Raw genomic sequence first — 27,702 nt, forward strand, 5'->3', positions numbered from 1 at the left:
AGTACATTTTCGTTTGAAAATATATGAGATAGAAACGATCTATTCCATTTCTTATATTTAATGGATCTTTCAAAATCGGTTAGCCCAGGCAGTTGGCCCTTAATATTGATACAGATGTTTAATTTTATATATTCATTTACTTTATTTATATATTATAAAAATTCTTATTGAAATTTATTCTAGACTTGCATTAAGTAGAATTTTTTGGGTATTTATTTTTGCTGCAAATCTTTTTTAGTAGGTTACCAAAAAAATGCCAAAATTTGCTCATTATAAAAGAGAATTTAAACATTTATTTAATAAACTAAACTATATAATAATCGGAAGGCCAGAAAAAAAGGTTTCTCATTCTAGATCTACCTCATAATTTTTTGTGATAAATCAAATTAAAAAATAGATAATATCATTTGATGCTCTTTCTTCCTTTCTGTTAACAATTTATTAACGTCAAATATTAAATGACTTTTAATATAATATATTAACTAATTTAGCATTGAAAAAAGAAGAACAGGAACAATAATTATAATTCGATTTACTTACAATATTCATCTGTTGCTCCTGTATCTCTTTGTTAACATTCACAACGCTCATCAAAGCTGAACCTGTTGAATGAATGAAAGTGGAAAGAGTTAAATCCATGCATATGCATTTAGTGCTATATTTATTCCCAGCACCACCACCACCAGCACCACCACCACCACCTTCTCCATACTCTCTGTGGGTCTTACCAATATCGCCCGTTCCGCTTTGCTGGGCGTTCATTGCAATCTTTGCCAATGCTTCATTGAATAGACGCGAGGCGGTTGCAGCACCTGTTGTGGAATGAAAATGGCACGAAAATGCATTGCAAATTAGTTAACTGTATACAGTACACACACACATACACACACACACACACCTGCATCGTGTTTGTGTGGTCAATTATTTAGATGATAGATGCTTACTAAAAATATGCTCATATGCTTACCATGCAATGCCTTGAGGTAACTTTTGCCCGCTGCGATTAGTTGCCTTGCACCCGGATTGAAACGATCGAGTATATTCTGCAAAACGATAAAAAAGAAAGATTGATCAAGTTGTTGACACACACACACTGACACACACACACATAGATCATTACATTATGTAGGTTTGTATTGTATTTCAAAAACAAATTAAAACTAATTTATGAGTGGACCAACCATTTGTCTCTACTACCACTTGAATTCAATTTCATTAAGACTTTCCATGTTGTGTGTGGTTGTCGTAATGTGTTTTTTTTATTTTCTTCTTTCCGATACCAAATGTTTTGCTTCGGGTAGTAAAAGTCGCAGTCACAGTCCCAGGTCACCAGTTTCAGGTCCCAGTCGTGTTGTAGTCGGTTGTATAATTTAATAGATGGAATTTGTGGTCAACCATAAGACATCCCATTACTTGGTCTTGGTTCCGTGTATGTACATAAATATGTATATATGTACATAGTTGCTGGTTGTTTTTTCTTTTGTATTTAAAAATAGTCACAGTCTCGTAATGCTAATTGAATTTCTTGCACATTTAACAAAATTATACATTCATCTATGATTTAATGGTGAATGCGAAATGAAAGTAAACAAATTTAGAAACAATTGTTAGGCCTCACTCTCTAATGTCATTGGACTTAGACTTTCTCAACTTGAAGGTGTATACATTGAGATTGAGCAGAAGTTTTCTATACCCACTTTGCCTTACTTAACAGTTTTCTATAAAAAAACCTAAAAGGGTAATGCTTAGCTCTTCTCTTAACTTGGCCTTAGTTCTATGTTCTAGAGTTATAATAAGCCAAATCTTACAATTAGTTTAAGCAAATTGTTTATTCTATTTTCTAATAGCCAACAGGTCGTATGATGATGATGAAACTTAATCATATGGTTAACTGAATCATAGAATGCAAATTGAGTTTTTATATAGTTTTTTTTTTTGTTTTATTAATAAACTTGCTAAATGATAATTAATTATTTGTTAAGCCTTATGCCACACGATTGCAATTATTGAAAACTCAATGAGTGTGGGCACTGCAATTGCCTGAATGACGTGAATCGTTTGTCATTTGCTTGTCAGCCGAGAGGTGGAAAACAAAAACGAAATGATTAAATTAACCAAGATGACATCAGGTTGTCGAGAGTGTTGTCACTTACCACTTACCACAGACAGAAGAAGAAAAAAACGTCAGAAAAAGCATGACAACAATATCTATATATGTGTTGTATGTTTGCTTGTAGGTACAAACAATTATATTGGTCCTGGGCTTGGCCCAGTCACTGAGTTTCATCAGTAGTAGACAATGCCAAAGCTTTGACTTGATGGAGTTCATTTCAGTTAACACGCAACTCGAAAATTGAAATTAAACTTGTGTCTTGTGGGTCAAACAAAGCAAATTCATTGTTGCCATAGACAATAGTTTGGTTACTTTCCAAAAAAAAAAAAAACACAAAAATAACAAAAATATTTTTAAGACAAGACAAGCAAAAAGCATTCTTTAAATGCTCATTAAAAAAACAAACGCCAAACGGTTTGTTTTTTGTTCATCTGTCTCGTAGGAAGGGAGGGCGGGTGGGGGCGTTGGGGAATTCTTTAAGCATTATAAATTGTTATTCGCATTGATTCTAAATCATTTCCGCCTCATGACTACTGGAAATTCCATTGCCCCGTCTCTCCGACAATTAGCAACAAAATGTAAAAAGAAAAATCTAACAACTACACAACAAAAAAAAAAAAAAAATTGCCAAATAACAAAATAAATTGTATTTACTTTTCAAATTTATTGGCTGCAAATGTGGCATCAAGGCGTGGGAATGAATGCATTGCTATATATATCTGTGTATACATATATCATGACTTGGATCGTCTCAAGCCCAAAATGCTTCAAATACTCACAAACAACTCACACAGTCCACAAGGTCATCTTGAATACATTTCGAGTGTTTACTTTTATGATTTAGCTAGCTGATTTAGATAGATAGAGAGTGAGAGAGACAAAACTCATTACCAAATGCCGACTGCATTTGAATATATAATTTTACATCTCCATCCACAGTCAAGTGCACTCATTCACAGTGGCAGTGGCAACGGCAGCCAGCTCTGACCTCAGTGCAATCACTTACAAACATACCTACATAAATAGAGAATTTCAACATGTTGAACCTTTATTGGTTTATCAATGTTAATTGTGTGTTTTGTGGCTGCCACAATCAAGCTGAGTTACCTTAATTAACCAAACAATCAGTGGCTCAAAACGGTTAGATCGAAAAAAAATTCTATCCTTGACAGTTTCAACCGCAAACTCGATTGAGTGAAAAACAAATGAAAACCAAACTTGTGAGGCAAGTGAATTCATAAAGGTCAATTCGATTGCCATCTAAATGCAATTTGTGGTCACACACTGAAGATTGAGAAATTTATTTTAATAAAGCATTATAACAAAAACGTTTATAAAGTCTCTAATTATTTCAAATTGATTTTCTTTTGTGTTTCATATTATCATTTAGCATGTTGTCTTCTTCTGACTTACTTTTTGAACGTTAACTCACTTATTCAGTTGACTCACTGACTCACTTGTTCAATCTGCACTGACTTTAATATTTTCTGAGGTCATCTTATCAAATCTTATATATCTGCCAATTCGTTTATTATAAAATTAGAAAATTAATCAATCAGATATGGCCATAAATAAGTGAACAAGTGAGGCACTGAATGATCAAGTGAGTGAGTCACTGAAGGAAATCGTTCAATTTGGTTTATTCATTCACAAGAAACTGAATAATGTTTAGGGACAGAGCATCCAAGGGTTGGAAAATGAAGAAAACTAATAACTATGAACGATTTTCCTTCCCGAAGGAAGCTGTTTTTTTAATCCAACAATTTGTTCTTTCGATTTATTATAGGTTTATATCCATAGTGATGGATCTTAAGATTATTTTTATAAATTCTTGTTCTTGCAAATTATATTGGAAAAATTTAAAAAAAATGAAACAATATTTTCGAAATACAAGAATAACGCTAAAGCACTTAAGTAGTCCTAAGGATCCCTTGGGTGATTCCTTCCATTATCCCCGATGGATCTATCTTTCAGTAATGCTTCCTCTGGGATTTAGTTGAATTTTTGTTAGAATGAAATGTTTGGCAAATAGAACTTTAACTTTATTTTGACAAATTGCCATTTGCTTAGATGGGTTTGAATTCCATTTTCCATTCCATTTTACAGGGATATCAAAAGTTGATGGCAAGTGGCAATTAGAAATAAAAGGTGCTGACGCAATCGGGGCTTATCACACCTGCAAAATCTCTCATTCACTTTGCTTCAGTTGGACAATATTTAACCCAAAATTAATTGAGGTAGGTTTGGCACAGCCCAAAAGGGGGACGCCTAGTATGACTCTAATCGGCGCTTAACATAAATCGCCCCAACTGAGCGCACACACACACACACACAAACACACATTGTATGTAATTTTATTTTAATTAAAAACTAAAACTCAAATGCAAAACGGCATGCAAGCAGCAACCGGCAAGCTGGCAACCCGCAACCCACTCCCCCACCATGTCCACCAACGTTTCCACCACTACCACCACCACAACATTTCTCAACGAGGTATGCCATGGCTGGGCAAGTGGAGCCACAATTCAGGCTAGGCCATAATTTAACGACGCCAGCATGGACACACCCACCTAAGAGGCATGCGAGAATGCAGCCCACAGAAACAACAAACAGAGACAACAACAACAACGAACCCCAATTATGCCAATTAGAAAAACAACAACACGCAACAGGTATAACAACAACCACAACCGCAACAACAACAAAAAAACAACAACTCCAAGCTATCTGTTGACAAAACTTTAGCAAAAGGCGTCAAGGCGCAACCAGTCACGCCCCCTCTCACAATACATTTTTTTTTTTTGTTTTTTAGATGAATGCGAACGCAAAGTGCGTGAAAAATGTTAAATGTAAAATAATTCACTCATTGCGTGACCACGAAAAACTGCTTTCTGAATTAAACCTTAAAGACGAATAATACAATTTTTGAATAGCATCTCGAAAAAGATCATTACGTAGATCTAAAATGTTATACCCTTGTAGAGAGAGAGAGAGCGACAAGGGGAGACGGGAGACATATATTCCTGATCCGCGCAAACGAAGCGAAACTTTCAGTTGGCAGATAACAAATCAAAATTCAAGACGATATTTTCTAGCGATATTTTTTATACGTGACTTTTGACGCGATTGCTTTCAAATTAAATATTTGTTTGTTTAATATATCTGTTAATGACAGTGCCAAATTTCATAAAGATCGGATGACTATATCATATAGCTTCCATAGCAACAATCGGTGGTAAACTGTGACTTTGATCAATAACTTCGTTATTTGCTATGCTAAGGCTTTTTAGATAAAACTTGTTCCACTTTGATGGCATGTAAGGAAAGATTAAGGAAATGTAAGGAAAGATTAACAAAATAAACTTGCAAGGGTATACAAACTTCGGCGTATACCAAAAAGAGATTAAGAAACTCTGAAAAGTCTTGCAACTACAACAAAACTAATAATAAATATAATAAAAAGCAAATGTTATATAAAATTAAATCATGTACTTAATAAATTTTATAACATTTTTGATTATGAAAAATCCATTGGTTAGTTTCAAGTTCTGAACCAATAAAAATATTTTCAAGTTACAAAGTGATTTCCCCCAGTGTATAAACCAAATTTATATTAAAATCAAGTATTCATAGCAAATTCCTTCAAAAATGAAAATCAGACTTCATCAAGTAATGAAATCAAACTTCATTCGGTTTAGCTTCACATTCGAAGTAAGAAGCATTTTCGATTAAAGAGCAAAAAAAAAATAAAAATAAAATTAAATAAAAATCAAAATAAATAAAAAAGAAAATTCAATTGAAATTAAAAGCCATGAAATCCCTTAAAATGTCAGGCAGGATGTCAGCCAAGTCCAGAAGTTCTTCATCATGGGACGACGAATCAGAGGCAGAGACAATAGCCATCATAACCAATGACGATGAGAAGGGCAGCGATTTGTTGAGCAACTCGCAAGATATATTCACGCCGCATTGGAATTGGCAGGAATATATTGATAAGGATACAGTGCCAGAAAATCTAATGACCAACATGGAGGATATCAGTGAGTCCAGTGGCAATAAGAGACAGCCACATTATACACCTCTGACGAGCAGATTGAACTCAAGCCGAAGCCACAACAGTTTGTTCTTCGATTTGGAAGCCAAGACGACTATGGACCATGGTGCAATCGATTGCTCGATGTCGGACTTATGGAATGTTGTGAAATATCCAAAGGGTCCGGTGACCAATGAAGTCTTCAAAATGTCTGACTTGGAGTTAATGTCCGCTCGTTGGACTGAGGAAGATAATGATGAAACAGAGACAGAAGTGCCCGATATTGATGATGGAATACAATCAATGCTAAATAATACCTATGCCGTTAACACGCCACGTTCTGTTGGATCTTGTTATGATTTCGAAATGGTTTTCAAACCAATGAATGTCGTAGAAGAAGATTCTTTGGCATTATTTCTCAATAACCGCAATGGAAAAGAATTGAGTAAGTTAACAATTTTTATTACCCTTGTTAGTCTAAGCCAACTAGATCATAATCATAAGCTAAGCAATGTTTCACTCTTAATCTTTGCCTTTTAAGCGTTTCAAACTCAATTTTAAACTTTGTATTCCTATAAATAGTTATTACTAAAATAGTATGAAACGTCTAGATATTTATATACTCTACATAGAAATAACCCCCACCAAAATTGATTTTATTTATTTATAACCAATTTATTTATTATTTCTCATTTCTTTTAGCCCCCGTTGAGCTGCTTACTATATGTATACGTAATTATTGGAATACCGATATGGAAGTGCAAAGTGGAACGAAATTTTGCTACGTCGATCGTTATATTTTCACACATTTTGCTCAAAATTTTTTTTTTTGTAATGGCTTATCGATACGTTTTCCAACCCATCAAGTTCCAATGGCCGTGATGCCCTTAATCTACGATTGGATGTTGACCGAAAGCGAGGAATTGGATGTCGATGATCAATTTATACCGCTTTTTATAGCTGCCATGTATTTGGGTGTACAGCAACTATTGGAACACTATTGGTACACTCTCTCATTAAACCACGATATGGGCTTGTGTGAGATGACGGCATTTCATGCCTATATGAAGGGACGTATTCTGGGATGTGGAGAAATTTTGCCCATTTTGGTTTGCAAGCTGCGAAAAATATTCATACCATTGGTAGCCTCCACCGAGTTTTTGCGTTTGACTGCCCACGAAGTGCATCTTCTGTTCAAGCAGGATACGATTTGTGTTAACTGTGAGGATGAGGTATTCTTTGCTGCCGTCCGTTGGTTCGAATTCAATTGGCCAGTCCGCAAAAAGTTTGTTAACCTGATTATGTCAGCGGTACGCTTTCGACATCTATCACCCTGGCTACGCAGATCCCTAGACCATTTGCGTGAAAATGATCTGATCAAGGAGATAAGTGAAATGCCCCAGGTAACCGCTCGTCTATGGGACTCGGCAAAATATTGTACAGCATGGATGACTGGTACCACTGAGATGGGTCGTCGTAAGCGTACCATTTTCTCCAAGTATCTCAGAAATAAATGCATCGAACGCTATTGGGTCTATTGTCCAGGTGTGCCGCATCATCATGATATCAAGTGTCCCAGATATCGTGAATTAACTTACAATACCTTCAAGCGGCTACTTACCAAGGTCCAGACACACTTTTTGGACTACATTGACAGCTTAAAATTTATACCAAACAAATATTGGAACACATTTAAATGTTGTCCTGATATTGATCTGAATGCGGAGAACACACGAGTTTGTCCACGTCCAAAATTCTATTCAACTGAAGTTCCTTACATTTTGAAATCTGAAAATCTATCCATTATACCATCCAGCTCACGATAATAACCCACTTATTATTAATTAAACGAATCGTAATCTATATAGTGAGACTTTTTGTAAAGGGGGGAAAAGTTTATGAATTAATATTCATTTGAGTGAATCTTCTGATTATTTGCTTTAGTTCTGTCTCTCCTACAAAAGTTTGGTAATCGGAAATTTTTAAGGGTATTTTAAAGATTTTATAAATATTGACATTTCAAACCATTTAGTATAAAGAAGCACATACAATCGTTTGCTTCTACAAGGAACATACATATGTCCTTCACATAAAGTTAGGGATACAAATATAAAATTTAAGATTTGTCTTGGCTTAAATGAGATATGAAATATATTTCTGTAGTTTGAATTTTAAGAATCCAAGCCAACAATTTGAGGCAAATATGGGGAGGCGAACAGAAAAAAAGGGGAATAAAGTCATTAAAGGGTAAATCGTAGGGCTTCTCAGTCCACTCGGACGTTGACCTAGTTCCAGTTTGTAGTGCCCCCCCTCGCAGCCATCTCGTCTAACCCTTGGCAAACACACGCCCATTCCTCCCGTTTCAAGTACCAAGTTGTTGGTTGTGCCTCTCTAATGCTGCAGCCGTACAAATGCCTACAACATCGTCAGTCATTCACAGTATTCTCAACAGTGCAGTGGCAGTGGCAAGTTCCAGCTTTGCTCCCTCCCTCTGAGTTGTCACTGGGCATTAGGCCATCATCGTCTCCATGTTACCCATAGCCGTTGCCATCGTCATCAGTGGCGCTGCAATTTTAATTTATTTTCATTGCTTGTTGTAGTTGTAGTTTGTTGTTGTTTTTTTTTTTTTTATTCTCTATTTCTGTATTTCAGCACATTGGACACCTTCCCACTTGTATGCGCCACATGCTGTGCCTTAGCTCTTTGGCTCTTGAGAGGCTTCGCCCCCCTATAAGTTGCCACTTCTCATGAGGTGTTCCCATTCAAGCGGCTTGACTCTATGTATGTATGTGCATACGTTTCTATGTGTGTGTATGGTCAGCTGGATGTCATTTTGATCACTCGCCGTGGCGCGCTCACTGACATCAGATTCAATTTATGTTTGCCTTCTTTTTTTTGCCCCTCTTTTTGGAGAATGTGTCATAAATCTAAGCGAATGACAAACAATCTGAAAAATGAATTTGCAGGAATTTTTTGCAGAAGAGAAGGGAAAACTAAATCCTATAATCTTCTGTTTACACTAAGAGAAATACGAGTCATCTATATACATTTTGCAAGCATGATTACGAGTTAAATACATAAGCATGACTAATAAATCAGAAATAATTTAAAAAAATTAGGCATAGAACATAAATTATTATAAACTTATAGAACTTCCAAACTGATTAAGTCATTAGGGTTTAGTTTAACTATCTTAAATGGCTTAACGAATGCAAATCTTTAGTTACTACACTTAACTTGTATTAAGTAACAACTTATTGTTGGCTTAGTTTCCCATCGTTCATTTATCAAAACAAGTTATATGATCTAATGATATTATGTATATATTTCTTTTTCAAATTGCATTTAAAGGCGAAATATCAATTTGATGGAATAAAAACCAGTTTCTTGTAGATCTATCATTTAAACTAGATCACACACGAACTTAATGTGACTTAACTTGACTCAACTTTTTTTTTTGTTGGTTAAATGTGCCAATTTAAGCAGTTTCTGGGAATATTTTTGTTAGAAAGGTCGGCCAGTTCTTTAAATAAAAACAGTTTGCTAATGATCTTAGAAGAGAAATCTAAATGATATATCATTAATTCAAAAACCCGCTTAAAAACTACAAAAACAAACAAGCCAAATGCGAGGCTTATAAAATGTGTGTATGTATGTGTGTGTGTGTGTGTGTGTGTGTGTGTATGTATAGGCAAATGCCAACCAGTCGATTAATTAGAAAATAGCATAACATAATAATAATATTGTGATAATAAATCTGTAGACCACTTAAAACTGACAGACAACTGAGCACTGAGAGAGGCTCGACACGACGAACGGATCGAAATAAATCACTGCAAATTAAGCGAAACAGAAAAAATAATAATAATAAAAAAAAAATAAAGCAAAAAAAAACTATGTAAAGGAAAAAAAAATCATAAAGAAATCACTAAGGAAGTGAGTTGATTAATGCATAGCAATTTATGTGTATATAGACAACGGATTCCAATTCCAATACCAAGTGAAAAAAAAAAAAAACTATGAGACAAGTTCGTTTCCTGAGTCTTTCGTCTTTGGCCGCGCCTTTGTCATATTTACACTAACTAATTCAATAAGAGAGACTAACATGGTCTCTGCATCTTGTGTGTGTGTGTGTGACACATAGAGATGAAAAAAAACATAAAATGCAAATGCTGGTCGAGAAAATGCAACGATGTGTGCAACTGCAACAACAACAACAACAACAACAACGTGCCAAGGAAGCAACCCAAAAAAGCAAAACAAAATTTCCGCAATTTCAAGCCGCAAAAAAAAAACAAAAATACCAACAGCAGCAGCAAGTTTCGACAAGAAAGACAAAAAAAAAACAAACTCATAGTTACATAATGAAATAGATGCGCGAAATGTGCAACGCCTGCCCCTTACTCCACCCAACTTACTACAGGGGCGGAGCTAGAAGGAGATTTCAAGACTTTCTTAATTCACTCAAACAAAATAATTCAGTTTTATCTCTGAATCCGCCACCGTCTTACTCCACAAACCACAAGCGGCAGATGCAACTGCAGCAACAAAAATAAACAAAAACCGAAAGAAAGAGAAAAAAAAAAAGAAATAGTTGCCAAACTCTCAAGGCGGAGTCGTGGACGTCGCGACGTCTCCAACTTCATCTTGGTGTCTGTTCGTCTTGAGGCAATAGGCAAACACAAAAATTCAATTGAACTTGTCTAAAGCCAACTACCATTTCAAGCTTCTCTCGTCCGAAACAACATCGTGACCAAATTTGGTTTACCATCAGCCAACTCACTTTCAAAATGTCTCTTAATCTAAAAATACATATTTTTTGTTTTCCTCATTTTCCAAAATTGTAACACAAAATATTCATAGAAAAAGAGTATATCAGTTGTTACACAACAAAAAGTGTTGACTCTTTTATTGGTTCACCTTGCATATTTAATGTAAATTCAATGTATCTAATAAATTTCAGCTAATCAGATGCAATTAAGGCTAACAAATAGTAGGTATAATTTAAGGCAAATGATAAACTTGGAAGCTTGTTAAATTCTTTCTTAAATTAATCTATATATTTCGCTTAAGAGATTGTAAGAAGTAAGAGTATTCGAAATTCGTAGCTTAACTTCTTTGTTTTTGGATTTTTGTTTTCTTTTGATTTTGATATTTTGGCTTAATTTATTTTTGTGTGTATCAATATTTTGTGTTGATTTTGTACCTTTTTATGGTTATCGCGTGCGGCATTAAATTGTCGGTTGAAGTTAACCCCAAAAAGCATTTAACGTTATAAATTGTTAACCAAAAACGGTTATCATCATCATCATCATCATTATGGATTATGAACGTTTAGAAAAACCAAAAGTTTCTACGATACGAAACCCAAAAATTGGTTCATAGATGGTTTAATAGAAATGGCCTTCACGCAATACCCTGACAGTTGATTATATAAACAATCAACCAAACAACCAAACAACCAACCAACCAACTAACCAAATTGTTTTTGTCAGCTTTTAGCTTAAGGGAACCTCTTACAAAAGACAAACATATAAATAAAATATATGTACATGTTCCTTTAATTTTGACAAGTGCCGGAAGTTGATATAATAAAGATAGGAGATCACTTAAAAAGATTATAGAAAATAGACTTTAATTACATCTTAGATTCTTTCTATCTTAAATATATGTATATATATTAAAGCAATTTATTTTGAAAAACATTTAGAAATTCTTATCATAGATGAATTCTACTTTTTGTTGCTTGATTTCTTTTTATTGTTTTGCAAATAAAAGTCGAGAAGCAAAACTGGCACACGAAAATGAAATTAAAGAAGAAAAGACAAAGGCAAAATAAACTTACCCTATAAACGCCATCAACAAGTTTGGTAATTTCTTCGGCCTCCATTGTTGTTGAACTTTTGTCTGTCTGCTGCGCCGTGGTCGTTGGCCACTTATTGATGAATGGAAATGGAGATGGAGATGGATGGTTTGTATGTTAAGGCGGCAGCAACAACGGCTACCGATAGACCGACCGTATATGTATATATATATATATATATCAATTCACTTTCAACTGCAGCGTCAGCGCCCAAAGGCAAAGACCAGGCCAAAAAATATATGCCGACAACGATTGCACTCGATTTTCACTTTCTAAATGTGGCACACACACACACACACACGGACACACACATGCACACACTAGTGCAGTGCAACCGAACCAAAGAAGGGGGAGGGTGAGAGGGAGGAGGGCAAAATGGTCTTTTGAAGTAAACTTGTAACTTTGACTTTCGTTGCAGAATCTTGGAAATCTTGTTTCTGCCGCTTTAAATGTCGTGACTTTCTTTTTCGGCCGCGGCCAGACAACAACAACAACGTCGACGACGACGTTAGCTCCAAAACTTCAACTTCAACGCCAAGTTAGAGATTTCAGGCCCAAAAACCACGTAACCAAAATAAAGTAAATTAAATGCCAGCACGATAAAAACGGGCCAACTGCTTTTCAACGACGACGACGACGACGACGACAACGTTTCGTAGTCTTGATTCAGTTTCAGTTTCTGTTTTGTTGACTTCTCTACCGAATTACACATACACAAGAGCTTCCAGATATGGCGCTGAAATCAAAAGAATGAAAAAGAATTATGATATTAATATACTAGAATATACCACACAGGAAATCGTAAACATACTAAAAATGTCCTTAAAATACCGAATACGTTGCCCAGGTAACGATGAATTTTTGTCCCCTCAATGTTTTTTGTTTGTTCAATAGAAGCAAACCCTTTTTATTGTTAACTAAATTTATAAACACAAAAAAAAAACATTTAAAATGAGTAAATTGGATGATTTGTTGGCCAAAAAGAAAACGGTTGTACCCGTTTTAGATTTGAGTCGCAGCAATATACAAACAATTGAGGAATTCAAACGTCTAATGGAAAAAGTGCCCGACTACAAGATGCGACCCGTTAAGGTGAGGGCGGAGGAGATTAAAATACGTGAGAAGGACTATGCCTTCAAGATGCCCAAAAAGGAAATGCGTAAATTGCTCAAAAATAATGGTGAACGTGAGGTATTCTATACGTATGCCGATCCAGTACCAAATGAAATGAAAGATGTTGTCCTTATGGAACTCTGCGCTGTGCCCATTGATTGGAAAATGCTTACAACATTGAGGCCAAAAAATAAACTGGAAGAGGAGTATTTTAGTCGTATGGTCGAAATGGGTAAATTGGAATTGAAAACAGAGGCCAAAGATCGTCGCGAATATGCCCTTAATAATTGTGTTAAAAAGATTAAAAATAAATCGGGCATTGTTGAAACGCGTCTAATGACCTGTGAGTCCTGTGGCGAGGAAATGTGTTGTGGTATGTCTTCAAACAAAAACGAAACGAAATTCCTTTTAAATCAATTAATATTTCATTTCCATTATTTTTGGGGCAGGCAAAACATGTGGAGATTTCAACTATGATCTGTATATAAGAGTCGAGGCGAGAATTATTAAACCGAAACCTTTGCCAATGTCTACCAATAAAACAAAATTGAATGGTCGCAAAAAGTCAACCATTGGCGGTGCTGGTGGTGCCAAGATCAAGGCCAAAAAGTCATCGTCCTCGAATGTTAAAGCTAGTTAAAAATTAATTATGCATAAGTAAAGCTTTCGTCTGTAAGTAAATTTGTGGTGTTGTTGTTGTTGATGGTGGTATTTTTTTTGTTAGTTCAAATATTTTCCACAAATACATAAAAAAAAAACCAAAAACAGAAAGAAAAACCTGAAAATATTTAAATTGCTACTAAAACAACATGGATAAAATGGCCATTAAGACAAAATAAGCAAAGCAGGCTGGCTGGCTGACTGGACGGACAGGCAAGCAGGCAACAGGCAACACTGTGACAACGTTCCATTCCAGTGGCACTTCAGCCCACATACTCTACTCTACTCTACTCTACTCTACAAGTCGCCCCCTCCTTCCTCTCTGTTGTGCTTGTGCAACGATTTTGTGCGAGTCTTGAAAAAGAATTCAATGATCGTGTGTCTCTCTTTTCAGTTTGAGTCTCTCAGACTCTATTTATCGAGCTGTTGCACAGCTTTTGATTACTAATGAGTTTCAGGGGTCTGAGCTTCAGAGTTTAGAGCTCTCCAGCACACTGATTTATGTGTTTTATTTATGGAAATATACATATATATCGTATGGTATCTATTCGTGTAAAAATTCAACAAGATTTTACTTTCATAGGCGTAGCACTATTATCAGCAGGGGAGATGAAGAAGAAGTTATACAAATTTTATAGAATTTTAATTAAATTGGTCTTTGTTGGATCCCAAAATGAACTTTTTTCAATTTAACAGAAAAGGAAAATTCTATTTAAATATTGTAATAAAAAAAACTAACATTTGTTGCTTCATTAGTTTGTTAATACCATTATTATAAAATAAATAAATAAATTGAAATATTTCATTACAAAAACATTTTGTGGCTTTTTGAAGAAGAAACTTGAAATATATATTCTTACTTATCAATATTTTTGAATGATTTTTTGAAAATTTATAAATCAAAATACTGTTCGACAGTAGATTTAGACATTTTTCAAAAGGTATAACTAAATATGCCTAAAGAAAATATGTTTTATTAGCTCAGATAATAAGTCAGTTTAATAAGTTCTATTAGAATTAATCAGATTTAGACATTTTTCAAAAAGTTGTAGAATTTTTTGAAACGTATTTAAAAGAAAAGTGAATATGCCTCAAGAAAATATGTTTTTTTAAGCTTTTCAAAAGTTCTATTGGCTTTAATAGATTCCGAATTACTCTAGAAAAAAACTCTTCACAGAAAAATCTTAAAAATTTCTGAAATCGCTTTAAGAGTAATAATAAATTTGTCAAGTTGCAATATGAAAATATATTGAATCTTAAGTTATGTCTAATTGTAAAATATTTAACTTTGCTTGACATTTTTTGCTAACCGAATTTCGTTATTTAGTTAGAAATGCTTTCGAGTCAACTAAATTGAATATCTGACTGTCATTTTTCAATACAAAATATATTTGTATGTATGTGATATAAGAAAAGAAACAAAATTTTGACAGTTAGCTTTGATGACTTTCTTTATTTGCACAAAACAAACTGAAGGCAATTTTGCTAGTTACTTTTGGATATGTTAAATATTTTAACTTAGATTTCTTTGACAAGACCTTTCTTTTGGTTTTGTATGGGATTGTGATTGTTTGTCGTATATTGAATTGTGAATATGTCACACCTTTCAACTTCAAATATCAGTTATTTGTCAGTTATTGCCATTGAACTTTCATCACGAGCATCTTTCACTGTCATTTCGAAAACTGATTACGTAGGCAGACATCTTCAACGTGTCGTCTCGTTTTGAATAAACAACTGATCAAAAATCGAAACATAAATACACTCACACATACATATAGGCCAATGGTAACAATAACAAAGCATACATATGTATATAGGAAAATGATCATTGAAATCGTTACGAAATCGTTGTCGATGTCGCATTTCAAGGCATATTCAAAACAAAAATAAAGATGCAAGATAAACGATTTGAGATAAGCTCAGATAATGCTCTAAAAATTATAAGTGAGAGTGTTGGCTAGAAAAGAAAGTTGTTTGGCCTTTATTGTTGTTACTCTCCACCTCATGCGCTCTCTCTCTCTCCCTCTTTCTCTGTATGTTTTGTTGGTTACGTGCCAACTGGCCACGCCTCAGTTAGAATCAAAATACAAAAGACTTAGGCAACAAACTTGCTCTGGCATCACATACCAAACACACATCTTGCCACCACTCCCCCCCTCTTTGGGCATTCCTCACTACAACAACAACAACTACAACAACAAGGTTGTGGTCAGCGGGTCTGACACTTGATATGCATCTTACAGATGCACTTGTCGTTGCTTATGCTCAATTCATGAACGACTACGAACAACATAAACAACTGCAACTGCAACTACAACCACAATGTTTTGTCTATTAAGAACAAGGCTAACTTGACCAAGAGCTATTGGCCCAGGTGAGACCAAGATGCGGCTTGCACTTGACGTTATGCATATCTATTAGATATGTACATACATACATACATACATACATACATATGTATGTGTATATGTATGTCTGTATAATATAATGACCGGTTGCATACTCAATCTTGTAGAATTTCCATTATCAAGCATTATCTTAACTTATCGTTTCTTAACTCTGTTGGCAATTCCATTGCATTTTATTGCCTCAACTACTTTACATAAAATATAGAGACAGCAGTTTTTTTATATTTCAAGTATTTTAACTAACCAAAATTATTTTTTCAAGCATAAAACCAAATTTATTTTTTGGCTTTCTAACAAAATCTGTTTGTTCTTCTTTAAGTTTAATATTTTAGTTGTAAAATTTATTAATTTGTTGTGGGCAAAAATAATATAATAGGGTAAGTTCTCATTTTAGAACAAAAAAAGCTGAGTAATTATAAAAACTTGGTTAGTTTTTCATAGAATGTTTATCATTAATATCAATTTAGTTGAGTAATTATAATAACTTAACTAAATTTCGATATTGATGATATACCTACATATGTACATTCTATAAAAAACTAACTAATCAAACACTATAATGCATCAGCAAAAGTAAACTTTTAACTAGTAGACACAAGTAGCAAAAAGTATTTGAGCCATTCATTCCCTTCATGTTGAAAACATTTAAAAATCAAGTTCCTTTGTTTATTTTCAATAATTTGTTCGTTCCATACTTTATTTTCCATCTTTTGGGTTATTATAAAGAGCCAATTTTATATTTTTTTAAAATTGATTTGAAGATAACTTCATCAAATAATTTTATTTTATGTAATTCCAATCAAAAAAGAGTTGGGAAGTCTTGTTTTTTTTTTTCAATTTTCTAGATTTGAGAACAAAATTTTCTTTGTTCTCTCAATAAAAGTGATGTAAAATCCTTTGAAGTAAACTGAATCTGATTGCTTTCATGGCTTACTCTTGAAAAAGTCAATATTCAATGGTTTTGCATTAATAATAAAACATGTATTTAAGGAAATCATTTTTAAAAAGTAGCAAAATTTGATATTTTCAAAAACATTTTGCCATATTTAAGGCCACCAATTGAAGAGATTTAGAAAATATTTCTGTTAAACTTCACTAGAATGAGATTAAAGTTCTACTTAATATTTAGCCTTTATACATTAAGGCTATATATTTTCTACTTTATAAGGTTTTAAGCAGACTTTATAATCAAACGTGTAACTGAACTCTTAACTATTTGTTGTTAATGGCAACTTTCGCTACCTAAATCGATTTTAGCAGTTGTAACACATAAAACAACGAAAAGCAAAAAAAAAAAAAAAACACAAAAGTTCAACAAATTTTCCTTGACAGCCAAAAATACATGCTTACATAGCCAAACTAACAAAACATGCGAAAAATCAAAGAAGACAACTTTAAGCAGCATGTCCAACAGCAACAACAACAACAACAGGGAAAGAGGAAACAGATAAAATAGAAGATGAAAATGACGATGAAGAGAAGACAAAAGGAAAAACGCAGAGGTTGCTATTATCAAATGCTCATCATTAACATTTGCGGCCGAAGATCTCGACGTGACGATCAAATTGCATAGCACACACATGTGAACACACGTGTGACACCCCAGAGGGTGCAAGGGGTGGAGGGGCATAGCAGGGGGGGCAGTGGGAGGCGTGGAACGCTATGAAGCAAAGAAGATGTGGAAGATGCAGCACAATAAAGATTGTTGTTATTGTGAAAATGAAATTAAACTAAAGACCGTAGACAATGCACACACACATCCAGAGGGGGGGGTGATGGGCGGTTGATGCGGTGGGGTGGGTTGCGTTACCTGCTCTATCTATGCGCTAAATTGCTGCCAGATACAATTTTTGCAAATGAGTCTCCTCTACAACAATATAACATTGTTTGCCCGCCCGCCATGCAAATTGAGCCAGCTCTTCCACCTCAACTAAAGCCTAGAGCTGGTGCTAGAGTCGGTGTCGGTGTCCGTGTCGGTGGCAGTGTCGATGCCGGTGCCGGCACTGAAGCTGCTGATTCGTTCAGTCAAATTGGCAGTGAAAGTAAAAGTTTAACTTAAAAGTGTTTTTTTTTTCTTCTCTTTTTTTCCTTTTTGTTGGGCTGTCGAACCGCCAAGCAGAGCCAAAAAGAAGTCTTTGACTCTGACTGACATATGTATTTATGTTCATACAAAACGAGCTTACCTATAGTAAACCTTACTATGTATGTGTGTAAGTGTGTATGAAGGCATGCCATAAAAAGATAAATTCCATAACGATCAGCATGAAATAAAATTAACATTTTTGCGGCTTTTGCTCTTTCTGTTTTCAGTTCAATTGATTAGCAAATATTTCAAAACAAAAAAAAAAACACAAAAATGTGGTAAAAGCTATAGATGAACATCTGAATTGAATCGCGTGAACTGAATCGTTTGTTTGAAGAACTATTTAATGAAAATACTTCTTACTCATTTTTGGAATTTTCTTTCACTTTCTTCAGGTAGCTACTATAACATTTGACTTTTTTTAAATTTTTGTCTAGAAAAATTCTTCCAGCTTAACAAATGACTTCAAATTTGTAGATAAGAGAGCCAAACATTTCACTAACAAAACCAGACTATGATTTGGACCATGCATAAAGTAGAAGAAATAATACAGACCGTTGAAGTGAGTACATTGAGCCTATGTCAGAGTAAGTATTTTTTAAAATTCATCTTCATGGATATGAGGGGCAAAGTGTTGGGACTAGATAATTCACCATCTGTCACTTTATCAATATGGCCAACATTGTGCTCCTACTCATAGGTATTCCATGGTGCAGATATATATATATAAGAATTCCTTGAACTTTATTGCATACAAATCCTCTAACGAACCAATCAACAAATATGTAAATGTATATCTAATTATTAATGACAAGTTTCATAAACTTTACACATAATTTACAGAATTTAATTAGATTCTAGTCGAAAACGATTTCATTCTAATGGATTTTCTAATTTTGTGTGTTGAAATAAAACTGAAAATCTATATTCAAGTCGATGCGGACACGAGTAGAATCAATAAAATAAAAAAAAGAGCATAAAAGGCGGCATCAAAAACCAGTTGAGTTCGATGTACTATTAACCCAGTAGGCCGCCCATTTATGCAATTGGTCTATGAGAAGGGGGCGAGGAGGCAAGGGGGCCAGCTTACACTTGGACACACCCAACAAGTTCAGGCCTCACATCATCTTGCTCACGTACATTTCAAACTACTGCGGCTGCTGCTGATGCATCTTTTTTCTTATTTTCTGCCGCTCCTCGGGGCCATCATAAATTAGGTGAAGATGGCATCTCTCAAAGAGTTGCCGCATTGTTTTGCTTTTTCTACTTCTATTTTAAAACTGACTTTATTTTCTACTCTATAAAGAGTTTAATTTGTGTTTATTGATAAAGTGTATGATTTTATTAAAAATCTTGTTAAAAAATTGAAAAGAACCCAAATATATTTGCATTTTGTTAATCAAATTTTATTAAAATTTTTGGAAATTAATCAAATATTTTTTAAAATATGTTTTCTTATTATTTCTTTGTTTATTTTTTTACGTTCACTAAGTAAACCTAATTAAAGACTTGTATTTTGGCAAATAAATCTCGTAATAATAAATAAATAAATACCTATACAAATTAGTAAATAAATTTTATGGCTTTAGCCAGACCTCATTTGTCATAATTTACGCCATGTTTTTGCCCATTTTTTGTTGTTGTGAACAATATTTATATTGATTAAATACACATTGTTTTGGTTATTTATTTTTTTGTTTCTTGACTGACAATCAAGAGACAAAACGATTTTCAATGGAATAGGAAGTTGTGTATATACAGACATATCTGCGTGGTAGGTGAATTGAATGAATCAGTAGAACTTATTTCTCAAGTTTTTGTTCTCATTTGAAGTATTGAGTTTAGATTTTGATCTTTGTTATTTGGCATGTTATGCCATTTGCGTCTTTTGTTCATGTTGTAGTTGTTGTTGTTATTGTTGTTTTGCGGTTGCAATATGCTCATAGTTGAAAATAAAAGTGAACGCTATACCGCTCCAACTTGACTGTGGTTTATTTGTATGGGATATGTATGCCTTGCGGTTGCCCAGATATTCAATCTTCATCTTCATCCACCATCACATCATCATCATCATCATCTTCATCGTCGTCATTCTCATCAAATTGTTCCGTCAAACGTGTTTTACTATAGGTAGGTACGTATGAGATTATTTGTTGCCTCTTCTTTTGCCACATGCTGCATTGCGTGCTAAAGTTCTCTTACACTTTTGGGGTATATATGTTCCAAAAACTATCTAAATACATCCATCTCTATATCTATTGGGATATATATGAAGAGACGGACGAAAGCTTTCTACGTGATATCAAGTCCTATATTTCTTTTCTTTGTTAATGATATTGTGTTATTTTCATGGATTACTCAGAATTTACCCTTATGGAGACCATCAAGTAAGTTATTCAATAATTAAGCCTAAAAAAGGCTTTTAAAATTTATTAAACTTTTAACAAACATAATTTAGTCTATATATCTCCTTAGCCCACTTAATTAAGCCTTTTAAAATTGAACAAACTTTCAAGAAACATAATTTAGTTTATCTACTCATTTATTCGGAGTTAGAACAATTAAATTGAAGTAAAACTAAAAATAAATATGTTTCTTATTCGTTAATTGAACTACGAGTATTCAATCATAAGCTATGCTCTGCTTTTTTTCTGTATCTAATTGTAATTCCCAACTAGTTGTAGCTTAAGAAATGGAGGTATGACATTATGATTCTAGAGTGGTAAGCAAAGTCTGTTAATGAAAAAGCTCACAAGTCTTAGAAATATTGACCTAGTAAGTGCTTTAATAAATGACCTGAAGACTGCTCATTAGAAAGATCAAATGCTCAACTTTAATATCCATTCGAAGAGATCTTGGGAGTTCAGAAGAATATTTTGAAAAAGTTATAAGAAACAGTCTTAAGTTGCCAGTGTTTTGTGTAAAATTTCAACTTAGATTAACTAAAATTTTGTGGTTTCACTTGAACTTTCTAAAAATGTCTTTAATAATGTGCAATTCTATCCCAAGAACACATGAAAACTGTCAAGATTGAAGTTCCTGATCAAAAGAGTATTTAAAATGTTGGTTATAACCATTATTTGTTACCCTCTTTGTTGTTGTGTTTTCTCATTTGATGCGGATTCTTATTTGGATTTAGCTACCTCCATTTCTCAGTCTCAGTCTCCTCTTCTTTCTTATTTATTGTCTGTTGTATTGTACTTGTTATTTTTGCCATTGCCAGCATATTTCAGTAGTCACCCTTCTACATCTCCGTCTGCGTCTCCATCAGCATTTTGGTTTCCATTTCTGAGCCTGGGTCTGGGGCAGTCACGACATCTCGATATCGAACCGACACAGCCGCAGCCGCAGCCACCAACCAACATCGTCGATGACAGCTCAAGGTCGCATTCCTCAAAGCTGACGCAGTCATTCAATAATTCTTATTTGAATTTATTTTTATTGTAAGTAAACATCTACAAAATAATACAAATACACACACATACACGCTCACGTATTTGTGTTGATGTATTTTGAAATTCTATATCTAGACACCTTTCACCCTATACATTTCTCTTTATATGTCTCTTTCTCTGTGTGTCTCTTGGTCTTAGCTGATTTCCAGTTATAAACCCTTGGACCATGAAATTGTCTTAACCATTCAATCAAGTCAAGTCAATGAACTTTTTAACCCAAATTCAACAAAAACCATCTAACCGATTTAATTTCAAATATATTTTGCAATTTCAAAATTCTTGTGTAATTCTTTATCGAATTCCATTTGAAAAATTTGGCACAATTCAAATCGTTTCAAAACCGGTTTGAAATTCTTTTGCTACCAAATAATTTTTCATTTTTTTCTTATTTTTTTTTGCAGTTGATTAAATTTATTTCATTTCGGTTGCTTTTGTCTCTTTTTTGGGTCTTATGATAAATGCGGATTAACTCTGAGAACGCAACAAATAACAACAACAACAACAGCAACAAAAATCAAAAACCAGTTAAGTTACAAAAAGAAAGACAAACCAAAACAAAAAAAACAACATTTGCATTAGAAATTTTCTATCTTTCTAATTCATATGCATAAATAATTTTTTGTTGCTTGTTTTGTTATTGTTGCTGTTGTTGTTGTTGTGGGTTTGTCAACTAATCAATACTTGAGAAATTGTCATTTCTCAGGCTCGTTGATTTTTTTTTAGAAATTTGCTTATGAATAACCCAACGATTTGTTTAAGAAAGTTCAACGATTTTTGTTCATTATTTTCGCGCAGAATCATTATGAAGAGGATTGAATTTTTACATAAATTAGAATACATTTTCAGTCAAATTTTTGAAAAAAGAGAAAAGGGTTAATACCTGAGCTGATAATATTCATTCATTTCCCCTCCCAAAAGTCTTATAATATCTCTTTTTCTCTGCTAGTAAAGTTCATATACCCATTTAATTGTAAGTGTATCTATATGATTAGTGAAATTTTTGTTTAACCCAATTTATTCTGAGATTCTGTTTAGTTAGATCTTTTTCGTGATCTTTTAGAGTGTCGACTAACCTCATTTTGAAGCCTTATTTCATTTTATTATAAACCTTTTTTTGTTGCTGTCTTAAATTGGCCATAAAACAAAAGACTTAAGCAACAAACTTGATGCGTAATTACCTCTACGTGCTTTGAAAGCAAAACAAAAACACGAAAAATTGTTAACAACAACAGAATTCAACATTTAACAAATAAGCCAAAACAGATGAAACCAAAAAAAAAAACCAACCAACTCATAAAAATCACTCAATAAAACCTGAGGGAAATGAACCATCTGTAAAATAATTCATAATTAGCTGGCCAAGAGAAATTCATAGAAACGTGAGTTAAGCAAATCAAATTATCAAGTGGGCGACCGAGACACAAAGAGCAAAAGACAGACAGAGAGAGAAAGACAGAGAGAGAGAGAGAGAAAGGGAGGCGGATGGAAGTTGTCCGTGCATTTAATTAGCCATTTTCACACATTTCACTTTCAACAAGCTGCCAAATTGTAAGAAAAAAAAAAGAAAATATCTATATATCTAAAGAGAGATATCCAAATAACTATATATACACTTTGAGGCAACTTCAATGAAACGCAAAAAAGCCATTAGCCGGTCAAGTGTACGTAGCGGCGTAGGTTGTTGCCTGAGTTGACAAGATTGTTGAATCGACATCAACCGCTCAATTCCCCGCACTCCCCCACCTTCTCCCACTTCTACTTCGACATCTCCGCCGTCTGTCAATCTGTCCATCTGTTGCTTCCTCTGTTTATCTTATGGCGGTGATTTGCTTTCAAGTGGCCAAGGCAATTTATATTTTTGTTGTATTGTATGTTTGTATATTTGTGTCTTTACGTTTTGTGTCTCAAACAAAAAAAAAAGAGAGAAAAACCAATGTGCTTGTCGTTTTCATCTCTTTTATTTTCTTTTTTTCTCCATACTTGTTCCGTTAATTGAAAATTTCCCATCACATTGAACTTGCGCTGAGAACCTGAATTGGCCATTTTGGCAGACATATCTACCAAAAAACCTAAATTTACCATAAATTTTGCCTCACCCACAAAATATTTACATACAAATGTTGTTATAAGTATTTTTTACCTGCGCAATTGGCATTTATTTGAGTTTTGTTGATTAACAAAGTGAATGGCAAATGAAATCAGAAGTTTTGATCAAACTAAAGCCATAAGAACATTTCGTTACTCTATAAAAAAAACAAATTGTTAACTATGAAAACTGAAATCGAATTCATGGCAATTTCTCTAAAAATTGTAAAACAAATGAAAAACTTTTTCTTCAAAAGAAATATATTGATGAAAATCGACAAAAGTTTGAATCAGAATGAAACTATATAAAACAACAAAATAAATATAAAAAAATAGAAATTAAAATGTTTAAGAAAAAAAAGTAAGAAATTTTATATTTCTGTAATTAAATTCAATAGCTTCACATTCAATAGCTTCCCCAAGTAAAATAAAATCATAGAGTAGAAAAATTTAAAGTGACATAAATCAAAGACAGATCTAAGGATGTCAAATAGACAATAAGTCGGCCCTTAACTATTAATTTCTTTATCAAATTTTAATATTTTTTTTATAAATTTATATAGATTTAAAAGTCTCGATAAATAAAAACATGCAATGAAATTTGGGGCAATAAACATTAAAACCTTAAAAAAATAAGTTTGATCAATTTACAAATATTTCTGATTCTTTTCTTTTACCTTTTTCTAGATGTAATTGGTTATTGGAAAGAAAAATATATAATATCTAACTGGAATATACCTATATTACTTAGTTTTATAGCAGAAAGTATTTTTCAAAATTATTCGATTACCAACCTGAAAAATACAGAGAAACAAAAAAAAAAAACATTATTAATAATTATACAAAATGTATATACTTATTTTAAAGAATTTTGAATAAACTTTTTTGTCGGCAGCATCAAAAGATTTAAATGCAAATGAAAGTTAGCATTTATTTTTATTATTATTTTTTGCATTTTTATGTCAACAATAATCTTGATGAAAAAACAATAAGTACTTGCTAGTTCGTACTTAAATGATATTGTGAAAGTTTTCCCATCCTCATGCCTAAAACAAAGAGATTATTCATTTTATACATAGATTTTGTTTTTGCTAACTTTTAGTTATAGTTTAAGCTTAAGTTTTTTTTTTCGCACACGCATAAAATAGTTTAGTTTTTTTTTTTCAGTTGTGGTTAAAGAAGAAAGTAAAAGGCTTTTGCCCAAAATGCAATCATCTAAAGCAGCTGCTGCTGTTGTTGCATTTTGCAGTTTAATTTGTGGCATGTAAATGAATGAGCCATTCGATTGGCCATTTAACAACAGAAAATGGCCCGTAATCAGTATTAACAGCTATACATAGTTGCCCCCCTCAAACCCCCCCTACTTATTGGCCATTTTTAATCATCCTCAGACGTTGGTTAATTGAGCTCTATGGGTTGTGGCTAATTTAATGCTCATAAATGGCAAAAAAAAAGAAAGAAAAAACATAAACTCTGCGAGTGGCAACAATTTAATTATACATTCCACTTGCGAAAAAAAAAAACAAATGAAAATGGAAATTAAATCCAAACAGTCGTTTTGTATGACAATTATATAGCGTTTAGGTTCTCAGCAAGAGCCTAACTTTAGCAACTTGTGTAACAAATTGCAATTATTTCAAATTGAGTAATACAATCAGTTCAATTAGTTTGAGATTTGAAACGTATGCAGACTTCTCAGCCTTATTTTTCCCTCAATACTAAGTTCAATCAAAAAGGATTGTGGATTAACTTTTCCTGGAAAGCCTCTCACATTTTTGCCACACTTCTTTTATTTTTTTGCTTTTCTTTCATTTTTTTAATGAATTTAACTTTTCACTTTCAATGGGGTGAAATTGGGTGAAACTTAGGTCGTCAAAATGTATGTAAAAGGTAGAAGGAAAGTATATATATTCTTGATCTGCATCAACTAATGAATCGATCTTCTCATTTCCCTTTTGTCCGTCCGTATAAACACCTAGATCTCAAAGTCTATAAGAGACAAAGCCACCAAATTTGAGATGTAGACTTGTATAGTATGCATGCTAATCAAGTTTATTAGCCACGCCCCCTTACGCCCCTGCAATTCGAACACAAACTAATTTACTTAAAGTCTATACAAGCTGTAGACATCATATTTGGGCTGTATGTTTGATTGGTAGGTGGGTAGAGTTATCTTATTTTCCACTTTTGATTCCAATCAATTGCCTCCCACAATTTTAAAACTAACGCTATCAAATTTAATACTCGAATTATTCTCATTAATACCTATGAACATACTAAGCTTTATTTAAATTAAACTAAAAGTAGCTCAAATATATGGTATACCAAAGTGGGTAGTTTAGGTTTAAATTGTTTTCATCTACATCAAATAACAAATATACTTAAAATTGCTCAATCTTTAACTAGAATTAGCATAATGTACCAAAATGTTTAGTAAATTTATTTATGATATCTAAGTGAATGCAATTAAATCGTTTTGCATTTCAGAGGCTAGTTAAGGCTGTCTTCCAATCTTGATCTGAAGTCGAGGCGGTATATATTGTTGTTGGTTTTCTTGTTGTTATTGTTACTCCACTTTTATTTTATGGTTCATACCACTCTCTATCTGTCTCTATCTCTATCTTTTTTGTTTTGTTTTTTTTTTCTATTGGTATCTCTGTCTGGTCTTTTGGTCTGGTTATTCATTACATTACATTTCATTTCATTTCCATTTTACTAACCACTTTGTTGTTTTGTATGTATGTTTGCTCGGCTTTTTGGTCATTAAGAAATTGTTACAAATTATCTATGTGGCGTGCAAAAGTTGCCGCTAGTTGTTGTTGTTGTTGTTGCTGTTGTTAGTGTTTGTGTCGTTTGCAACATTTGCTTTTGCCTTAATGCGATTTGCATTGAAAATTGGCACAAAAGTCGATTTCAGTTTGGGTTCGGCTCAACAAGGTTGAGAGCGCCGCACTGGTACACAATATTGTCTGAGTATAGAGTGAGAAAAAAAACGAAAAAAACCAAATATAATAAATAAATAAATCAGTTGAGGTCAGTATTTGATCAAAGGTTTTGAACCATTTTGCCATTCAACATTTTGCTAAAAATTGGGTTAACATATGCGTAAATATATAAGTATAATCTATCTTTTGATAGGTTTGAGGTGGAGTATGTACATACATACATATTTTCTATAAATCAAATTATGCTTAGTTCATATCAAGCAACACCCATGGCGTATGCGCAATTTCCTATCACACACTTTGGTATTTTTTAATGAAAGTTTCAAATACAACAAAAAAAATTGCAACCACAAACTGGGCAACGCCCACAAAGCATAACTTGAAATTGACTACTGGACGGATTATTAACGCATTCCTTTTCCGACAATTTCAAAAACAAAATTACAAAATCAAATCTTTTTGCAAATTTCAAAAGAAAAATTGAACTGTATATTGTATTCATTTCAGGTTTCCTTAAAAAAAAAAACAAAAACACATTTTCCATTTCAATAGAATGCAGATACATAGACACACACACACAAGCACAAATGCCTTTTGGATCTGTGAGCTAAACAACTTTCAATGCAAATTTTTAGCATAAACTTCAGTTCAGTTTAGTTCAGTTTGGACTTCACTTGGTTGAACTGACTGAATGGAAAAAATGCGGTTAATGTGGTTTATAGACATTGTTGTTGTTGTTGCTTTTATTGTTGTTGTTTACCTCTTGATGGTATTGTCTCTCTCTCTGCTTAAGGTAACTTATGCACTTGTTGAACAGTTTTCCTAATTAAGTCAAATGCACATTGACATTTTTTGTTTCCTTGCCAAGTGGTGTGAAAAGAATGGTTTATGAGTGAACCCCTTACCACACACACATGTATATCCCCCATATAGTATATTTT

The 27,702-nt window shown here is 33.4% G+C and overlaps 3 protein-coding genes across 5 annotated transcripts in view; 2 read left to right on the plus strand and 1 right to left on the minus strand.

The window, feature by feature from the left end:
* LOC6645865 (probable serine/threonine-protein kinase yakA) overlaps positions 1 to 27,702 on the minus strand; it is a 38,659-nt gene that overhangs the window by 5,172 nt on the left and 5,785 nt on the right. For all 3 annotated transcript variants that reach the window (XR_002724205.2, XM_023177601.2, XM_002068552.4), the window contains exons 2-5: positions 11,992 to 12,745; positions 968 to 1,043; positions 729 to 812; positions 541 to 602 (exon numbers count right to left, since the gene is read on the minus strand). Coding sequence is in view for 2 of the 3 variants with exons in the window: in XM_023177601.2 (XP_023033369.2) it covers positions 541 to 602; positions 729 to 812; positions 968 to 1,043; positions 11,992 to 12,036 (267 nt within the window). In the remaining variant the exon portion in view is untranslated. The remainder of the gene's footprint in view (positions 1 to 540; positions 603 to 728; positions 813 to 967; positions 1,044 to 11,991; positions 12,746 to 27,702) is intronic.
* On the plus strand, positions 5,895 to 8,009 carry LOC6645866. Its single transcript, XM_002068553.4, has 2 exons — positions 5,895 to 6,591; positions 6,849 to 8,009. The coding sequence occupies exons 1-2, from the start codon at positions 5,925 to 5,927 to the stop codon at positions 7,970 to 7,972; spliced, it is 1,791 nt and encodes a 596-aa protein (XP_002068589.3). The 5' UTR covers positions 5,895 to 5,924; the 3' UTR covers positions 7,973 to 8,009.
* Positions 12,726 to 13,822, plus strand: LOC6645867. Its single transcript, XM_002068554.2, has 2 exons — positions 12,726 to 13,495; positions 13,572 to 13,822. Exons 1-2 carry the CDS (start codon positions 12,961 to 12,963, stop codon positions 13,760 to 13,762), a joined length of 726 nt encoding a protein of 241 aa, XP_002068590.1. The 5' UTR covers positions 12,726 to 12,960; the 3' UTR covers positions 13,763 to 13,822.

This window comes from Drosophila willistoni, assembly GCF_018902025.1.
Source record: "Drosophila willistoni isolate 14030-0811.24 chromosome XR unlocalized genomic scaffold, UCI_dwil_1.1 Seg8, whole genome shotgun sequence".
In the NCBI taxonomy this organism is placed as follows: domain Eukaryota; kingdom Metazoa; phylum Arthropoda; class Insecta; order Diptera; family Drosophilidae; genus Drosophila; species Drosophila willistoni.